Source organism: Jaculus jaculus, chromosome 4, assembly GCF_020740685.1.
Source record: "Jaculus jaculus isolate mJacJac1 chromosome 4, mJacJac1.mat.Y.cur, whole genome shotgun sequence".
Lineage (NCBI taxonomy): Eukaryota > Metazoa > Chordata > Mammalia > Rodentia > Dipodidae > Jaculus > Jaculus jaculus.
Window position 1 is genome coordinate 104196197 of NC_059105.1, and position 21040 is coordinate 104217236.

At 38.9% G+C, this 21040-nt stretch overlaps 1 protein-coding gene across 2 annotated transcripts in view; it reads right to left on the bottom strand.

The window, feature by feature from the left end:
- Hnmt (histamine N-methyltransferase) overlaps positions 1-3246 on the bottom strand; it is a 46790-nt gene extending 43544 nt beyond the window's left edge. The window contains exons 1-2 of one of the 2 annotated variants that reach the window (XM_045147556.1): positions 3124-3246; positions 2795-2941 (exon numbers count right to left, since the gene is read on the bottom strand). In XM_045147556.1, the coding sequence (XP_045003491.1) occupies positions 2795-2931 (137 nt within the window). In that variant the 5' untranslated portion in view covers positions 2932-2941; positions 3124-3246. Of the gene's footprint in view, positions 1-2794 lie in introns of both variants that reach the window. The other variant, XM_004651811.2, reaches the window with a different exon arrangement.
- Between the last annotated feature and the right edge of the window lie 17794 nt (positions 3247-21040).

Sequence of the window (21040 nt, forward strand, 5' to 3'; positions counted from 1 at the left end):
GAATAAAGAGAAAGAAAAAGAAGAAAAGATCACATGCCAAAAATGAATGGCTTTGAATGGCGTTGGATTTCTTAACAGAAGCTATAGTAGCTAAAAGACAATGGAAAAATACCTTTACATTTGTAATATAAAATCATTTTCATTACTGTGTTTTACACCCAAGCTATCTAACAAGAATGCATATACAGTGAAGGCACACAAAGTCTCAAAAAGTTTACTGTACATTCATTCAGCCAGAGCTCTTAACAGCATTAGCTCAAGTAAACAAAATGAACAGAAGAAACTCAGGGAAGCATGCTGTCTACCATAAGGAAATCCAATATTGGAAAGAAGAGAAGAAAGTTTCTAGAAAATAAAATAAATTTTCCTGTCAACAACTATATCACTAGCCAAAAGCAAATCTTTCTAGGCTGAAAAAAGAATAGAAAAGATGTTTTCATGAAGGAAAATACTCAGATTACTTGATAAGTTTGCACATATTGAGAAGAGATGAATGCTTCTACTTAGGATATGCACATAGAAAACATAAACACAGAATGAAATCAGGACAATGAAATAGGATTTCTAGTGAACACAAAGCTATCCATGAAAGGAATATAGGTATTTTACTAAAGAAATAAGAATAATGTACAAAAGAAAATGTATGAACACTGAAATCATTTAAACTTTCTGAGATTAACATTAACATGAGAGGGAAAATGTATATGTTTACTTAACTAATTTAATATAGCAAAATTAAGAAATAGAAGAAAAGCTCTTGAAAATGAATGCATCTGGAGAGAAGGAGTCAGAGATTGAGTAGGTGAGGCAAGGGACCCCTATTTGGTGATATTATTGTTGTAATAAACTTTTTACAATCCTATATATCTTATTAGAATTACCATTTGATTTTTTTTTTAATTTATGCCTTCCTTTAATCCCAGAATTTAGGAGGCAGAGGTAGGGAGATCCCCATGAGTTCAAGGCCACCCTGAGACTACATAGTGAATTCAAATCAGCCTGGGCTAGAGATACCCTACCTCAAAAAAAAAAAAAAAAGTGCCTTTAATCCCAGCACTAGGGAGGCTGAGGTAGGAGGACTGCTGTGAGTTCAAGGGCAGCCTGACATGGTGAAGTCCAGGTCAGCCAGGGCTAGAGTGAAATCCTACCTTGAAAAATCAAAAAATCTAAAAATAAAAAATAAGCATATTTTGTTTTAATGAAATTTTAAAGTAGGCCTTCTAAGCAATTACCACAGTCTAATTTTAAATATTCATTTCAGAGGGAAAATGCTTTCTTTTCTTTATTTTCAGAGAGGGTCTCCTTGACCTTTTAGCCAACCTGGCCTGGAACTTGGGGTAATCCTCCTGCCTGAACTCCAGTACCAAGATTACAGGCATGAACCACCATACCCTACAAAATTTGCTTTAATGTATGATATTTTAATTCAAGTATTCCTAATTATGTATTATCATCATAACATTGAGTTATGACTGAAAATTCATCAGTCTTGCACAAATTTCATACCTAACATTTCCTTAGCTTGAATACACTGTAAAGACACAGAAAGGATGATCCCATCCTTCATTATGTTATAACCACCATGGTACCAAGGACCTGGATAAATGAATACATACTCTAAGGCCTGGAATGGCATGAAGAAATTATTACATGTGATTTCCAAAATTTGCAGCAAAAGTCAAAGGAGTAAATTATAATTAGTTTCTTGATAAAAAGTTGTCTATTTTCTATCTGCTTGGATTTTTATGTGTTATCCTACTGCACACCATCTATAAATATGCAATACTTTGTTGTTGTTTTTTTAGAAACTAACATTTTTTTTTAATGTATCATGTATGGTTGAAAACACTAAGCATGTCAGAATTTTTTATTCATCCAACAATACCTAGTGTGATCAGGCAGATTGAGGTACAGCAGTGGAGAATGAATTCCAGGCCTACAATAGAGAAATTCACCAGAAGATAAAACATCAGGTTCCTTGCTGTTTGCAAAGTAGACCCACACTCAGTCATGTCTTCCTGGTTTTCCATCATTATTTCAAGAAGCAGAGCAAGCATAGCTATTCATCCCAAGATCGGTGATTTGATTATCACGAGCATGTGGAATCTGTTACTCTCAGAATGCTTATCAGCTCCGGCACAAATTGAACACATTAATCAAAAATAAATAAATAACAAATAAAGGAGTCTGCAAGGATAGAAATTAGTGCCTCGCTGATAATAGGAAAATGCTCTTTTAAGGGCCACATTAGAACTGTTAAGTTGAAAAGAAAACAGAATTTTTTGAGAGTGATAACTATAATAGCAGATAAAGAAATATGAATTTAAATGAATATTATATGAATTGAGAGGCCCATTCAGTGCTCCAGGGCAGACAGTAGTCAACAATTATTGAAATTTGCTTTTAGTGAGAGAAAAAGAAAATTACCAGATTTCATGTGGAACTTTATTTTGAAACGTAAATTTTGCGGGGGGGGGGGGAATAGAAAAAAATCGGCATCTGAAGATATTTATCTTTTCTCCAATAAACGTGGGCTTGTGCCTTTAAAACCTTCCAATGGCTAACACTTCGCTCTGCGCCGCTGGCAACGCTGCACGAAGCGGCGGCGCCTCTGGGCGTCTGCAGCTGGGAGCAGCCGGCGCGGGCCGGGGAGGGCGCGGGCCGGGGGCTCGGCCGCCGGGGCTGCTCGGCTCAGCCGCCCGCTCCCCACTCCAGCCTCCCGGGCAGGGCTCGGCCGCTCCATCACAGGCTTGTCCCACGGACAGAAGAAAAAGCAAAAGTCCCTGTGTGTTACCTTGCTATTATGTCGGGAAGCTTCGTGTCCATGAATTCCTGCATGCACTGGTGTTCCGTGGAATTACCGAGAAAACTCCGAAAAGCCTCTACGTATCGGCCATGGTCGGTGAACAGGCTTCTCAGGGAAGATGCCATATTGGCTTTCCTGAGGAAGGCAGGGAAGGGATCGACGTTGAACTTCCTCCCCTCTTCCCAGTTCCCTCTTTTCTCTCCCCACCCCCACCAGCTTCTAAACGCTAAGCTTGCCGGTGGCCTTGAACTTTAGGCTCTCAAGGCTGGCGTGCGGAGCTCAGCGAGCCAGGGCTTGGGCAGGACTTCGTGCTTTACCCCTCACTTAAAGCGGTAGGAAGGCAGCGCGGTGAATCCGTCCCTAAAGCTTGCTAAACTCCCGAAGTTCTGGAAGGCCACAGAGCAGAGTGCGCTCAAATCACTTCCTGTTTTGTAATGCCTGCCACAAGTTAAGTTCCCAGTTGGAAAGTGACTTTTTAAGGCGACAAAATGCACCACTTAGCCAGACTAGGACCGCTACAAGGCTACACCCCTCTGTCAGAAACCTGCCGCTGCTGTCCTCTCTGACAAGACCCTCAGCTGCTCCAGGTCCCTCAGCTGGGGACCCTTCAACTCGCCTCCAGCATTTCTTCAAATGCTCGTGATCTGTGGGAACCCAGGAAGTCTTAAGGAAAAACAGAAGTAGAAGCGAAAAGGTAGCATGAACCCTTCCATATTTCTCTCATGAAGATTAGCACATTGCTGAGCCATTTGCAACTTTGAGAGGTTATATCCTTGGTCACTTGATGTTGGCCTTTACTCTCAGGTTTAACCCCATGTGACCATTCATAAAGACAAGCACAGAGGCACAGAAGTTTCTCCCTGTTAAGTGACCCATAGTAGGCTTCCAATTTTAAAATGATTGAAATTGAGCTTAACACATTTCCATTACTATTAACAGCTAACATTAAAAAGTCCACAAGTGAGATGTTCTCTGTAACCACATGTTCTTCACCCTTTTCATTTTGAGGTAATTAAGTGTATTACTAACCCTAATAATTCCATTTTTTAAATATTCTGTGTTTTATTTATTTATTTATGAGAGAGAGGCAGAGAGAATGAGTGTACCAGGGCCTCTAGCCACTGTAAATAACTCCAGATGCATGCTTTACTTTGTACAACTGGCTTACATGGGTACTAGGGAATCAAACCCGGGTCCTTAGGGTTCATAGGCAAGTGCCTTAACAGCTAGGCCATCTCTCCCACCTTAATTCCATTCATTAAGTAATTATTATGTACAGGAAATACTGTGGTTCATTTCACATTTAGTTTAATCTTTAATGCCCCTCCATGAGCCACCCCACCCACCCAGCACTGTTGAGGACAGAGTTTCTAAGAACAGGCTTGCTTTGCTCAAGGGTTCCCCACTGAGCAGGGGCAGAGCTGAAAAATGCTTACAGGCTGTTAAGCCCTAGCACACAAGTTCTCACAAACATCTTTATATTTAGCCTAAATCTGCCTCCTTATACTTACTAGATAGAATCCCTATTTCAGTTTGCCAAAACCAAACAAAATACATCGAACTCCTCTATTATGACACTCATTGAAACACTTAACACCAGGCTGCAGATATTGCTCAGTGGTTAAGGCTTTTGCCTGCAAAGCCTAATGACCTGGGTTCAGTTCCCCAGTACCCACATAAAGCCAGATATCAAAGTGGCACATGCATCTTGAACTCATTTGCAGTGGCTAGAGGCCCTGGTGTGTGCACTCTCTGTCTGTCTGTCTATCTATCTATCTATCATCTAGCTATCTATCTATCTCTATCTCTCTGTCTCTCTCTGCTTGCAAATAAACAATAATAAGAATAATAATAATAAACTTAATGTCAACTCTTAGAACAACCTCACTCCTTCTGGTATCTCTTCCAAAGCAGCTGATTATTTATTTTATAGTAATTCGATATATAATTCACTACTGTGTTCTCCTTGGTTGGAAAGACTATAGTTTGTATGTCCCTTTAAAAAAAAAAAAGATGTATGAAAGTAAATACAGTATGCCAAAGGCTGCCTGCCTAAGTAATAGGGACTATGCTGTTGTTTCACAATGTTCTTCCCAGTCCAAGTTCTTTGAAATTTTATTAGTTTCTCTACATAAAATGGACTCCAAGTTTGAGTAATTTAAAAAAGGATGTACTAGTATGTTCCTCTGGGTATTCATGCTATACAGCAGCATATTAAAAGTTCATGTAGCCAGTGTTGCATGCCCTCTTGAAATGCAGATATACTGTATATCTGTGGCATTTTTCATTAATTTTGCAAGCTCTTGAAAAATCTTTGTGTGTGGGGGGGGGGTCTGTATCCCAGGCTGACCTGAAATGTACTTTGTATTCCAGGCTGGCCTGAAAATCATGGCAATCCTACCTCAGCCTCCAGAGTGCTGGGATTAAAAGCAGAGTTCTAAAAAAAAAAAAAAAAAATTGAAGAAAGAAATCTTGGGGCTGGGGAGATTTCTCAGTGGTGAAAGACACTTGGTTACAAAGCTTGGCAGCCATGGTTCAATTCCTCACCTATCTACATGTAAAGCTAGATGGGCACTGTTTTGCAGTACCAAGAAACCCTGGCACACCCATACACACACACACACACACACACACACACACACACACACAAACATACACACAGATGTGCAAATAAATTTTTTAAAATAGAGGAAATCTGGTTGCTTTCAGCATGACTTGCATTCTATTATGTTCTGCTTTCAGTAATCACAACTTTTAATATTTCACATAGAATATGTTTCATAATCCATCTGAAATTTTCCTGGGTATTGAAACATCTAGCTCACTGCTCCAATTAGCTGGTTGGAATTACCAAATCTTGAGAACCTTCTTCCCTCTATTTTAAAAATTGGATTAACCCCAGCTACCACTTCTATCATTATTGCCTTTATAGGTCAGAATGTGGATTCTATAAAACCTGAAAAATGAGCTTAAATTCTTATTTATTTTCTTCAATCTCTGGCTTTTGTCTTTCATTAAATTCTTTGTATTAAGCAGTCATCCTCTTGCTATTTTGGCACATTAAAAGAAACAAGACATTTTTTACTACATGTGATAATTGTCAAATGAAATTTATTTTGTGAATGTTTTAAAAGAAAGGATTGAGTAGTTCTGTCATCTTCCTATAATATCTTTTGTATTAAGTTAAGAAAAACTATTGGGCTGGAAAGATAGCTTAGTAGTTAAAGGTACTGCTTGCAAAGCCTGATAGCCGGGATTTGATTCCTCAGTTCCCACATAAGGCTAGATGTACAGGGTGTCATCCACAGGATATTTTGTTAAGTTCCTTTTAAGTATAGAAATAAGCCAAGATGGAAGAAAACTGAGTGCTACATCAGCCAGGGCCCAGTTGAAGTCACAGAGGAATTGGCAAGATGAGCAACAGTGCTGCTTCCATAGTGAGCCTGACAACCTCTTCTAGGGTGATGGAGACAGACACTAAAGATAGTCAAAATGTACCCACGCAGAAATCTAGAAGCTGCTGAGAGCACAACACTGAACACCCACCATGGTTCATGGTTCAGGAAATTTGCAGAAGACAGGGCAGAAATATTGTAAGAGCCACAGGGTGGGAGGGAAAATCCAGAGGCATCGCCCCATACAATTGCTAACTGCTGCTCTCACAACTCATAACCCACAACCCCATGGGGAATACCAGCAATTCCATTGAGGGGGACCCTTAATGGAATGAGGGCAGGGAGGAAGGAAATAATGGTACAAACACATGATGTTTCCACACAAAGTTTCTACTTAATAAAAAGAAAGAAAGAAAGAAAGAGAGAGAGAGAGAGAGAAGAAAACTAAGTGCTATAGTAGTTTAGCTTCCGACTAAGCGAGCAATGTAACTATTCTCTACTGCTTTGTTCCTTTCCACCTTTGGTGGCATGATTCAGGTGTCCCCCATAAATAAACTTAATTGTCCTGAATGCTGATGGAGATTTGGGAATTAAGGCCTCCTGGAGGTGGTATATTGTTGGGGGCAGGCACATATATATATGATGTATGTATGTATAACCAGTAACCCCTTGCCAGTGTTTGGCACACTCTCCTGTTCCTGTTGTCTACCTTATGTTGGCCAGGGGGTGATATATACCCTCTTTTCATGCCATTGTTTTTCCCTGCCACCATGGAGCTTCCCCTCAAGTCTGTAAGCCAAAATAAACCTTTTCTCCCACAAGCTGCTCTTGGTCAGGTGATTTCTGCCAGCATTGTGAACCTGACTGCAACACCAACACATAAAGCTTTACAAAGAAGATAGACTAGAGGATCTTTAAGTTTTCTTGAAGCTTTAATTAGAAATCTTTATATTTTAAAAAAATTTATTGTGAATTCATGCAATTATAAGTGAATGTGCATTTATTCTGAGCTGGTAAAGACACAGTATCCAAAGACTATCAACAAATCATAAATAATACCTAAATGTAGTCAATAGGTAAGTGGCTCCTTGGATTTATATAAAATATGATTAACCAGATTTTATGAGTATGAATTTCTGTGGGTGAAACAGCTGTTAACAATGTCATGCATCTCAATTTTTTTTATTAATTGTGAACTTTACTATATGAACAAATCATGTATTAAATTATCCTCATGTCATTCTCTTATATTCCTTCTTCCCTACCCTCATTCCACTGAGGGCCCTCCTCAGTGGGGTTGTTTATTCATCATGGGGTAAGAATTCAGTCAGTCTCAATATTTTTAATGACATTGTTATTTCAATTGCAGTTCATTAATGTAGTGTTAAGAATGGTCTTGACAAAATTAACTCAAAATACATGGGAAAAAAGATCTAAAACACCTAATCAGGAAAAAAATAAATAAACCAAAAAACAAAGAAGAAATAATTGGAGGATAATTAAGTGAGAAGGAAGAGAGTGAATATGTAGACAAATTGTATTATAAGCTATATATGGGCAAGGAACATTAGGATGGTAATTTAGAAGACTCCATAGAGCTTACATGAATGTTCAAGGATGGGAATAAAGAATGAGATAAAAGATGAAATAGCAGGAAAGTTGTTCCTATTTATTAATCCAAAAAAGGTCACCTAGAAAGCTCTAGATCCCCTTCCAGGTAAGTGTTTAGGCCCTGGTAGTAAGAGAAGATGGACGAATATTGAAACACGCAAACATGCCATGTATATATATTACAAACTTTGCCTATGATCCTATGATACAAATCATGTAAATGTCTTGGGCTGAAACTATCTTGAAAAGTAGATTTCAGCTGGGTATGGTGGTGCACACCTTTAATCCCAGCAGTTGGGAGGCAGAGGTAGGAGGATGCCTTGAGTTTGAGACTACACAGTGAATTCCAGGTCAGCCTGGGCTAAAGCAAGACCCTAGCTCAAAACACCAAAAACAAAAGCAAACAAAAAAACAGAATAGTGACCAGTATTACTGGGCACAAAGGTCAATAGTCTTGATACCAGTTTTAGTAGAACAGATAAAATGTGATGGAAATGGAGGTCTCCAAATCAAAACAGCTTTCTGTCAAAGTATTTGATTACCCACCTGAGGCAAAAGGCAAGAAAACCCCCATTGCTGAAGATGCTATATGCTGCCGACACAGATCATGGAGAGACCTGGATGGAATATGGAAGAAAGCCAGGCCCCAGACCAAAGTTACCCTGTCTAGTGTTGGGAAGTGCTACATGAGCTACTAGGAGAAAGTGGCCAGCAAGGGTCTGAGCAACCAGAGGGCTAAGCTACTCAGAAGAAAACAACATGACAGGATGTTCAGGCCAGAGCAGTAGTACACCCAGCCTTGGTGGGTATCCAGTAGCTTTCTGATTGGCCAAGAGATCCGCTCAGTGTAAAGGAACCCATATCTGGAATTGGGAACCATATCAGAATCCTATGTAGACAGATTATGCTCTCCAGCTTCAAGCTCTCACTAGTCTTTGGCTAAAAGAGGGGTTACATACCTCAAATTCTCCCTAAAAATTAACAGTAGTTATCCCATTTAAGCTATGCTGACTTCAATCTCTGTTGGAGAATCTATTCTTTTTCAGAAGGCAGAAAGAACCAAAGAGATAAACTACCCCTCTCACGTCAGCCAAGCCACAGCTGAAACCACAGAGGACACTCAACACCTACCAAAGCAGAGATTCAGAAGCTCCTAAGAGCTCATCACTAAAGTAGACTTACATCTCAACCCCCTTGGCTTAGAGAATTTTGTGGAAGAGGCAGCAGAAAGGTTGTAAGAGCCACAGGTTGGTACTCCATGCCCAGAGGCATTCCCTCCCCTCAAAAATAACTGACTGCTACTCTCACAATGCATAAACCACAACCCCATGGGGAATACCTGCAAGCCCACTGAGGAAGGTCCCCAATGGAATGGGGGCAAGAGAAAACAGGGTACCAACACATGATGTATCCATACAAAATATGTTGTTAATAACAATAGTAATAACAAAATAAAAGATTTTAAAATGGGATTGTGATGGTTTGATTCAGGTGCCCCCCATAAATTTAGATGTCCTGGATGTTAGGTTCTCAGCTGATGGGAATTAACACCTTCTGGAGGCAGTGTATTGTTGGGGAAAGGCTTATGGGTATTAGAGTCACTTTCCCCTTGCCAGTGTTTGGCACGCTCTCCTGTTCCTGTTGTCCATCTTATGTTGGCCAGGGGAGTGATGTCCACCCTCTGCTCATGCTATCATTTTCCTCTTGAGGCTTTCCCCTCAAACCTGTTAGCCAAAATAAACCTCTTTTCTTCCACAAGCTGCCCTTGGTTGGGTGATTTCAATCAGCAATGTAAACCTGACTGAAATAGTGATGGAAATAGATTAAGACAGAAAGAGAGATTAGAAGATGGAGAGAACTAAAAAAGTATATGAGATAAGTTGTAACTAGAAGCAGGACATCTGGATTCAAAGGAGGGGTTTTGTCTTTACCCTTGAAGATTGTGGTTGATACATTTCTATAGTTCTCTGTAGATGGAACATTTTCATAATGTGTCAAATAGGATGAATCTTCTAGGTTCCTTCCCTCAAAGGTGGGTCCTGGATGTGATTGGCATCTCTTCATTACAGAAGTAACCTCCTCTGCAGGTGTGTCGCTCTGCAGAGATTCAGGGCCACTCTGAGACTACATAGTGAATTCCAGATCAGCCGGGGCTAGAGTGAGACCCTTCCTCAAAACAAAACTAAACAAAAAAGGGGGGCTGGAGAGATGGCTTAGCAGTTGAGGCATTTGCCTGTAAAACCAAAGGAGACCAGTTCAATTCTCCAGGACCCACATAAGCCAGATGCACAAAGCAGTACATGCATCTGGAGTTTGTTTTGCAGTGGCTGGAGGTCCTGGCCCCACCTCTTTCTCTCTTTCAAATAAATGAAAAAAAAATAATTTTTTTTTAAATCAGTGCAAAGATAGCAATCAGATTGGACTTCTAGTACCTCTGGACTTCCACAGTAGGTATCTCCTCTTCAAGGAGATGAGTGGAACCAATTACATGTAAATATTAACCAGGAAAGAGCTAGCTTTCCTTCCTTAAGTCAGGTTACTAGATGGGATGTTTCTCAATGGCTAATATCAATTCTACCAGGAACAAACAGGGACACACAAATAGCTTTTCAAAAGAAGAGACTGAAAAGATCCTACTAAGATCTGTTGGCATAGCACCCTCTCCAGTACTTCTAGCTCCACAACAAGAGAGAACAATCCTAGATATGAGGATGGTTATTTTCAAATCTGTGATACAGATATGTGGATGACTCTGACCAAAGGTCAAAATCTCCCCTTATGCTGGGAATAAAGAAACCATATTCACTCAAAATATCCCAGTGAAGCCAGATGTGGTGGCGCACGCCTTTAATCCCAGCACTTGGGAGGCAGAAGTAGGAGGATTGCCATGAGTTCAAGGCCACCCTGAGATGACAGAGTTAATTCCAGGTCAGCCTGGACCAGAGTGAGACCCTACCTCGAAAAACCAAAAAAAAAAAAATCCCAGTGATACTTGTTACCTAGAATGTGTCCCTTCAGACCAGTGCCAGAATATAATTAACTCCCCAACCATCAGAATGGTTTGCTACTCAATGGGTCCTGCAGCCAAAAGTACACTGGGCAGCCTAATGGCACCCAATGTTTCTGTGGTACCAACCTTTAGCCCTGTATACCCCCAGGATGGATTTTCTTGGATACAAGGGTGACACATAAAAATCTTATAGCGCCCAGTCAATGGACTAGGAGCATTTTTCACTGATCATTTATTCTGTATTTATTCCATCTATTGGCTTAGAAAAGGTCATCTGGCACATTAGAATCCCTCACTAAATATACCCTAAAGGCTTGAAATGACACAGCTGAGGGAATCTCCTTTCTTAATTCTAAGGTTCAAATGATTTTTAAAAATTATACAAAATCACATGGTTTTGGAATCCTCCCAACAGCCTAGTGTGATATATGTGGTGAATGTTTTGTATATATATATATATATATATGTATATATATATATATATATATATATTTTTTTTTTTTTTCCTGGTAACTCTGCTAATGTTGTATGTGCTTTACAGGAACAGATTCAGACCATGTTAGACACCACTGTACCATTTGGCGAACAGTTTTTGGAGTGGATCTCAGGATCTTCATAGCAGAAAAAGATTATATTTGTTATAATCTTTACAGTTATTCTGTTGATCTTTGCACCCTATATGCTCATTTACTTTCTTTCTTTCTGCCTTTCTTTTTTTTTGTTCTTTCTGTTGTTGTTGTTGTTTTGTTTTTTGGGATAGGGGATAGGGTCTCATTCTAGCTCAGGCTGACCTGGAATTCACTATGTAGTCTCAGGGTGGCCTCCAACTCATGGTGATCCTCCTACCTCTACCTCTCGAGTGCTGGGATTAAAGGTGTGTGCCACCAGGCCCGGCTTATACTCACTTTCCTTATCTCCTCTTACTTACAGACAGCTCACACTTAGGGGTTCTGAGAAAATCTAACTCCATCAACCTGGGTTCCCTCAATCATCCTCTAAGGACTGAAAGTTTACAAAAATGGGAACCCTAAAAGCCTCCAGTTGGCTGTGTGCCCATTCCCACTTAATTCTTGCTTTTATTCTTTCTCCCCAATGTTTTCTTTCAGGACTATCTTCTTGCATTCCACCAATGTGCTTTCAGGGTCTGTTAGATTGTCCCAGTGGAGAAGTTTCCCAACTGCCACAGCTGACAGCCCTCCTCAGCTTGAAGAAGTAGGATACATCTTTGTCCAATTCCCTAATGACACTTAGGTTGCTTCTTCAGAGGAGGGGGGTATTGAGACAGTTTAGTATAACTGGGCCCAAAATAAAGAGCAGGAATGCCCTTGGGCCTGCCCTTGCAGGCTTCACTTTGAGATCAGAGAAGATTCTGGCTTCTCCTTATTTCTTACCTAAAGGAGTTACATGGATCTGTTTTTGCATAAACAGCCTGAGTTCCTCTCTGTGAAGGAGTTTCCCTTTCCTAAAAATAAGGTTTAGATCTGATTCTGGAACTCTGGTTAGTTAATCTCAGCCCTAAACTTGGCATCATAGCTGGTATCTTCCTGAGCCAGCCCCTGAGTCCACCAGTCAGTGCAATAAGCATTCTCTCTCTCTCTCCCTCTCTCCCTCTCTCTCTCTCTCTCTCTCTCTCTCTCTCTCTCTCTCTCTCTCAATTCTGCATTTAATATTAAAGAGCCATACAAAGTCTTGAGTGTGTGGCTTCCTTAGGTCAGTCAAATATTTTTTAATTCAGTTTTCTACACTTTTTGTGTATCAACAGTTTATCCTTTTCTGTAGATCTACATTATCCCATTGCAAACATAATTTTTATTAGCATATGGATAATTAGATTTTATTGTGGCATTTTCAAGCAATTTTGTTTGTTTCCCTTCCCCCATTTTCTTGCCTTACCACTGTTCCCTTCCTCCACCATAGTTTCCATTCCACTTCCATCACATATTTCCTTTGGCCCTCCCCACCTCTTTCTCAGCACCTGTTTTTCCTTTCTTGGTGTCCTATCTAGATTCATAGCCTATAGCTATTCTCATATTTCCTCAATTTTTTAACTTATTTATTTGTTTGTTTGTGTATTTATTTTGGTTTTAGAGGGAGCTCTTACTGTAGCCCAGGCTGACCATAACTCACTATGTAGTCTCAGACTGGCCTTGAACTCATGGTGAGACTCCTACCTCAGCCTCCCCAGTGCTGGTATTAAATGCATGCACTACCATGCCCAGCTTTCCCTTAATTTTTACGTACACAGAAGCATTCGATATTAGTATAGACATATGAAGGAAAATATGTGATTTTTGTTTTTCTAGTCATAGATTACCTCATTCAGTATAATTTCATCCAGTTCCATCCATTTTCCCTGAAAATTTAATAATTTATGTTTTGTTTACAACTGAATTTCTGAAACATTTGTGTGCCTCACTGTATAGCTCTGATAGCTCACCTTTCCTATGAACACAAATTCATACTGACTTCCATTTTGAAGCATAAATTATACCATCTTGATGCAGAACCATTTGGAAAACATAAGGGAATCATACTAATTACCCACATGTTCTCAGGCAATAGAAAATAGTATAAGTCTGTTTATCAATATTGTTAATTAAAAACAAAGCATATATTCAAAGTTTATTTCTATTATTCCCTACACAGGATTTTTAAAATTGTGTTTAATACAGCTTGTAACTAAAAAATAGCTAGCAGCTTTCTCAGTATGTTCTATACTCAAACATTATATGGGGTGGGGCAGTGAACTCACACAGCTAGAAGCTGACCTGCTGTAAGCAAAATTGCTGTTACATTTCAGCATATGTGTTTCATGCCATCAAATGAGCTTTATGGTCAATAACTACATGGTTAAAAGGACAGTCATACTAGACAAAAAGTGCATTTAAACCCTCTCTGTTCTATTGCTCCAACTCAATACTTCCACTTGGAGCAGCAATTGAATGCAGATGGTGGGGTCAATGATAAACTCAAATTTGTAACTCAGTGACTTACAAATTTGTTTCTTGAGAATTCTAAATTGAACTAAAAGCTACCTTTTCTCGAACACTTAGGAAAGAAGGAAGGACTAAAAGAAGGAAGGAGGGAAGGGCGGGAGGGAAGGGAGAAAGGGTGGAAGAAATGAAGGAACAAAGGAGAAGGCTGACCCAAAAATACAATTCTCACCTCAAAGGAAATAAGAGAAAATTTCTGTGCTAAGTATGAGTAACCATAGCTTAGGGAACATGAATTCAGCTCATAACAAATGTCATGTTCTAGCATGGTAATAGATTTGTGACATTTTTTAGTATCAGAACAAAGTCATAAATTAGGGTACTTTTAAAGTACTTTGATGGAAATACCAGGTAGATGGGTTACAGCAAAGCATAAAAAAAAAATAATCTCTGCTACAGACATCAGATGTTATTTGATGGCATTCTTAGCCTTTGGGATGGTGGAAGCTAGTGGTCTGTTAGTATATTCCAGAGGGTGTTAGGTCAAACACAGAGGTGGGTAATAAATGGCTATTGATGGGGTCAAAGATAGCTCAGGAAAATTTGGCTTCAAACCTGTAAGTTTGCAACTCTCTACAGTCACATAATCAGCTTTGTAGAATCTTCATCACAAGTGTGGCTTTTTGTCCATGAGAATAAATTCACAACAAGAAAGACAAAAGAAAAGGAGGGAGGGAAGAAAGTGAAAAGAAAAAAAAAAGAAAGAAAAATTCACAGAAACTTTTGTCTCACACAAATGCACACTATTTTATAGTCTATATTTAGTTTGGATGGCAAATGACTTCTTGTTTAAATTTCAGAGTTGGTTGAATTTTTCACAGGATGTGGCTTTTCACAACACAAATAAACACTTGAAACTCATATACTTTTGTTAATATTGTTTTAGATACATTTTTTCTAAGACTCATGTATTTCACTTTTTTATCTCCACATAGAATAAGAAATGATCATATATTGGAACTAATTTCAATCCAGTATTGAGAAGCAATAGCTTTAACTTTTTTAAATCTAGTGTGTGTGGAATTGCAGGCATGGATCACCATTTCCACCTTCTGTTACAAGGGGGCTGAAGATCTGCACTCTGGTTTTATGTTTGTGTGGCCAGTTTAGCTGCCAAACCATCTCTCTAACCCCTTAAACTTAATATCTATAGTCATGGATAAATACAGACACAAAAAGGGGTGAATGTAGATATTGATGAGACTCCAGAAAATGATTTCGAGAAACCCAAGATATGAGCAAAACTTATAAATATAAGCTCAAATTGGAATTAGCATTCAAAGCAAGGTTTCTGTGACTAGAGAGCTCTACACCTTGCTGCTAGATAGCATTCAGAGGAAAGAATAAATGAACTACAGCTTTTGAGAAACTTAATTAAAGGTTACATCAAACCTAGGGTTCTCCTGAAAGAATTTGTATTTACTTTAATAAAGGATGTTTCTCATTGAGAAGCAATTCTAATTTTATAGCAGGATTGCAATTCTGTTCTGAAAATGCTCTTTCTATGAGATCATGCTCATTTGTACAAACACAATATATCCTCCCTACCCCCAGGACATTCCTTTGGCATCCTGACAACAGAATATTTGCAAAAAGGATGATAGGAATTCTCTGAAGATAGCAGCACTTCTATGAACTTTATTACTGCAGCCACAGTGCAGCTCAAATCTAGACCACAGCTACCACCAGGATGGGAAACTCATTCTCAGCTTTTAAATTGTAACGGGGACAAAGAACAGGTCAGTGGTGCACTGGGTTAAGAGAAAAAGTATGCTGCATAGATGCTACAGGAGGGAACCTTCATTATGTATTCTGATCATGGTGGTTGCATGTGCCAAATTCCCAAGAAGAGTGTTTTATTTTATTTAAAAGTGTTTATTTTGGGCTGGAGAGATGGCTTAGCGGTTAAGCGCTTGCCTGGGAAGCCTAAGGACCCCGGTTTGAGGCTTGGTTCCCCAGGTCCCACCTTAGCCAGATGCACAAGGGGGCGCACGCGTCTGGAGTTCGTTTGCAGAGGCTGGAAGCCCTGGCGCGCCCATTCTCTCTCTCTCCCTCTATCTGTCTTTCTCTCTGTGTCTGTCACTCTCAAATAAATAAATAAAAAATTTTTTAAAAAGTGTTTATTTTATTTAAGAGTGTTTTGTTTTATTTTATTTTATTTTTTTAAAAGTATATGAGTTTCTAATATTTCATTTATTTATTTTATGTAGGTTTAAAAAGTAAGTAAACATTATCAACTTTGAAAACATGTCAGTTTTTGCTTTAGCTTAGATATGTTCCCCCAATAGGCTTATCATTCATCCTGTTAACATCCATCTTCCCTACTTCATATTTCAAAGCTAACTTCCTTTCTCTACCTCTCCTTAGCTTTCCTTCTTTTCTAGGATTTGCCAAGATATGCTGATTTTTCTTAAAACTTGTTGAAAGAAGACCTCTCAAATTAATCTTGACAATGATAAGAATTCAAGCTTGGGAAGAGGTACTCAAAAGAGAGGGAATGTGCTAATAGGAAAGGTTCAAAAAAAAAATGAGGGAGCAATTTTATGTCTTTAATTTTTTTTTTCTTTTGCAAGACCCTATGAGCACAAAGACAGGGAAGAAGAGAATAGCATAATATTCCCCTACCTTATATTTGTAAATTGTGCTATAATTTATAGTAATCTCCAACATTTCTCCTTTAGTACTCTATCAGCCTGCATCAGCAGCATTTCACCAATGAGGAATTGTGGTCTAGAACAAGGAATTGCCCACCGTCACAGGGCTAAGGAATGACTCATAGATCCAATACTGGTGATAGTCCAGACACGTAAACACAAACAGGCATGTATACACGCAGGTGTGCCCTCTGCTAAAATGCCTTGCACCCAGAGTGACTGGTGGCAAGGTCACACAGGGACATCTTTTGTGAGTGGGATGTCAAGGGTATGAGTAGGAGGTTAATCAGCACCCTTCACTCTGGGCTGGTCTTTTAGAAATGCAGTGGCAGGTGATTCCAGACCCTTAAATTCTCTTACTCTTCCTATTTGGTTTATAAAAGACACAGAAAAAGGAAAGCCCAACTGGAGAAGTAGTTTCCCCATCAAAGGCCACCTCCAAAACAGCAGTGTCACATTAGAAAGTCACTCAGGAAATAGTGTGTGGGATCTCATCTCACATATATGGAAGGACAGAAATTATGAGGTTTTTCCCTGAGGAGACTAACTAAAGATACATATGTTTGCCTAAACTATGCCTCTTCTACAAATGATCATAGAGGTTGACTAGGAACACATGACTGTAGTCTTATCAATGAAACAAGTTCAAAACCGATGGGATCCCAGCACTTCCTAAGAAATTTCTTCAAGGGAGTTTAGTTTTTCCAAACATTTCATGTTTTGCTTTCTGCCAGTATATTTGGTATTTTTCAATGTTTCAAAGTATAAGTAGCAAACAAGTTGAATAAATGCCCATCTGTTTGTCTAATCTCTTCTTAGATAGAGAAGAAAAAGATACCTTTAACTTGAGGAAAACATCATGCTTTGCAGTTAAATTCTGAGGTGGCACTGAAATCTTAATAACAAATGATCTTTAAATTTCTATGGCTTTATAGGCTTTCCATGACTTATTTGCTATTGGTATGTTAGAGAGGTCCAGAAGTAATATACTGACAATAACTCTTATATTTTATTTATGTAAATTTGTATTTTATAATTATGTAAAAATTTCAATCATATATGTTATTAATGAATGATATTTAATATTTCAAATATATTTATTTATACCAGGCCTATATGATCTGGTATTTCAGAGATAGGAGTTTTTGATGTATAGAACTTGAAGATCATGACATATTTAATCTGTAAAGATCCCCAAGCTAGATAGATCTATACTTTCATAATTTTTTAATTTTTTTTTAAATTTATTTATGAGCGACAGACACAGAGAAAAAGACAGATAGAGGGAGAGAGAGAGAATGGGCGTGCCAGGGCTTCCAGCCTCTGCAAACGAACTCCAGACGCGTGCGCCCCCTTGTGCATCTGGCTACCGTGGGACCTGGGGAACTGAGCCTCAAACCGGGGTCCTTAGGCTTCACAGGCAAGCACTTAACTGCTAAGCCATCTCTCCAGCCCTATACTTTCATAATTTATTATAAAACTGCCAGATAGAGCTAGAACCCAGCAAGATCTTTGGTGGTAGAAGATATAGATTAAAAGTGAAAATCTATTCATACATGTCTGAATTATCCCTATGCTTCCTTTTCATTCAACAAGCCTCAGATTTATTCTTTTTAGCCTTGGATTGTTTCCATATCTCACTTCTGGGTTACTATGTAAAAGAACACAGGGAAAGTCAGCCTTTAAGGAAAAATGAGGTCATAGGTAGACAAGTCACTGTGAGAGAGATAAGGAAAATAGTGGCTTCAAAGTCAGGAAGTATATTTTTCTGAAACAACCATCTGCTGTGGGGAGTTGCTACTGATCTGGATTCTGAAGATGAACATTTCCTCTCATGGCCAACATTCCACCACCTGTAACTTATTTCCCAAGAACAACAGGACACTTTAAGATTTCTCAATTCTTCTGCTACTCAGAAATTCAATGCTGATACTGAAAGATTTCTTCTAGAATCTCCTAATCCAAAGATTTCCCATACTGGAAATACTTTCAAAACTTCCCCAAACAGAAGCAGCTTCTCTCTTGTTGTTCCAAAACACTGCTTGTAAGAGACTCACCAAGGTCATCATTGCACTTCTGATTCAAGGTCATCATACATTACCTCATTTGTGTGTATCATAACATACTTCTGTAATCAAACAGATTACTTTTCTCTGACAGATAAACTGGAATTAGGATAAATGCGTACAAGGCCAGAAGTCAGGGCACAAGAGCCAAGCTATGAAAAAGACCTTCTGAGATCAAAGGACAATAACTTCAGAGGACTACAAGCCACAGAGTATCTGATCCAAGCAGGACACAAGGCCAAACCTAACACTATTTGCCTAGGTTAAACATAGTGAAGGTAACAGTAACTCTAGTAATTGGTCCACAAAAATCAATCCATACAGATACTAACTAATGGCCAAATCTACACCAAGTATAAATTCCTATGATCTGGAACACAAAGCCTATAGGATCCTTGGGACAAAGAAGGCCTCTTGCTTATTATGGTGCTTTCTTAAAACCTTTACATAATATGAAATTAATAGACTTTGTTGTTTCTTATTTCAAAGGGAATGGAAATTCAAGAGCTATTAAACACAATATATCTTCCTCAAACAAGGATGGTGTCCTCTTGGATGTAAATCCTATGAATTCATTACAATGCACAATCCTTCCGTCACTGATGTTTAAACTTCTGCTTGCCTTTTTCATTGAACACCATTGCATGCATTTTCTTTTTGTTTTCTTTTCTTTTTCATACTTATCAATTTATTTGTAGAACTAAAGAAGCCATACCTTCAACATTTTGGACAAAGTCTTCAGCTATGGACACTATAATATCTCTTTCAGGAAGGTCATGATCTCAGACATGTGGAAATTTTACATTTTGCCAAGGCATTAAATACTACATCTCCTTTACTTAACAGAAGTGTTGAAATATATCCTTCCAGCTTGATGCCCTTACCTTTTCACTCTAAGCTCCTACTTTCTCTCTCATTTTCAAGAGGAGCTTCAAATTGCACAGGAATTTTAACTGTATCATACCTTTACTTTTGACAATTTTTTTTTAAGCTTCACTTCAAGTACCCAAGGATAATTCTGTTTCTCTTCACCAATGGAATTGATGTGAACAGAACAGCACATCCCACATGCCATTTGCAGGAGCTATTTCTTATAATCAGTAATTTTAAAGCCTCTCAGGCTCTGAAATCTGTCACCCTGGGAGACACAGCTTTCCTCTCACTGTCCTTTGTCATGCATGTGTCAGTTGTGCCTCAGGCCTGTGGTGCATCTGCTCTTTATCAGTGGGTCATTCTTCATCCCAGCTCTCTAGCTCCCTGATAAAGCACCCACAGAATGAATTATTAGAAACAAAAAAAAAAAAAAAAAAAGCCCATAGAGAATACAGTCCAAAATATTTTTTGTTCCTAGCTATTAAAAAAAAGATAGTGAATCGGGTGAAGGTGTGTTCAAAAAGAGTCTAATAATCAAAAAAAAAAAAAATTAAAAATGCCCTTTGTCCTGCCCTCCCCAGTTGTCACAAGTTTCCTAAACATGATTCTGGGTACAGCAGTCAGTCTTCAGGGCCCTTTGGCTGTCCACACCGCCTATAATTGGGATCCCATACATGAGTCTGGGTACAGCTTCCTGATCTCCATGTCCCTCTACTACACATTCCACATATTGCCAGGACCCCACACACGAGAGGATGTACTTTACCATGCGCCGGAGGACTGCAAGTACTGTGGCTTGCAAGATGATGGGTTGAGCATGCCCCCTCAGCTACTCACCTATGAATCAGCACCAAGGCTCTCTACAACTGAACTTCAAGCAACACTAAGCCACACCAAGACAAGCTAAGACAAAGTAACACAAAGAATCAATCCAAATTCTCACTGAACACAGGTTTCCCAGAAATGCATAACCAACACATTATCTCCAGATGAGAAAGTCCCAGTGCAAAATGAAAAGGCAAGAACATGAAAAACCAAGGGAATATGTTGCCTCCAAAATTACCACTCCCATAGAATGGTCTCCAAAGAAAAGCTATTTAGAGGAAATTCCACACAAAGAAATTAAAAGAACTATCCTAATATGTACAAAGAATGCACAGGACCCAAACAAACAACTGAATGCCTATCAAGAGACCATAAACTGAATTAATTCAAAGAGGGCATAAATAAGTGACTGAATGAATCCCCCCCCCAAAAAAAACACAAAAACAATTGGATGAAATGAAGAAGTCAACCAGAATATGAAAATGGAATCTAATAAGAGAATAAAAATAGGACCCAGACTTTGAGTCAAGCAACTATAGCTACCTGATATTTGACAAATGCCCTAACAATATAAGCTGGAAAAAAGACAGCATCTTCAACAAATGGTGCTGGACAAACTGGATAACCATATGCAGGAAACTGAATTTTGATCCACACGTTTCGCCATGCACTACACTCAAGTCTCAATGGATCAAAGACCTCAATATAAGACCAGAAACTCGACTACTACTGGAAGAAAATATAGGAAGTACTTTCCATGATATAGGAATGGAAAAAAACTTCCTGAACAAAACCCCACTAGCCCAC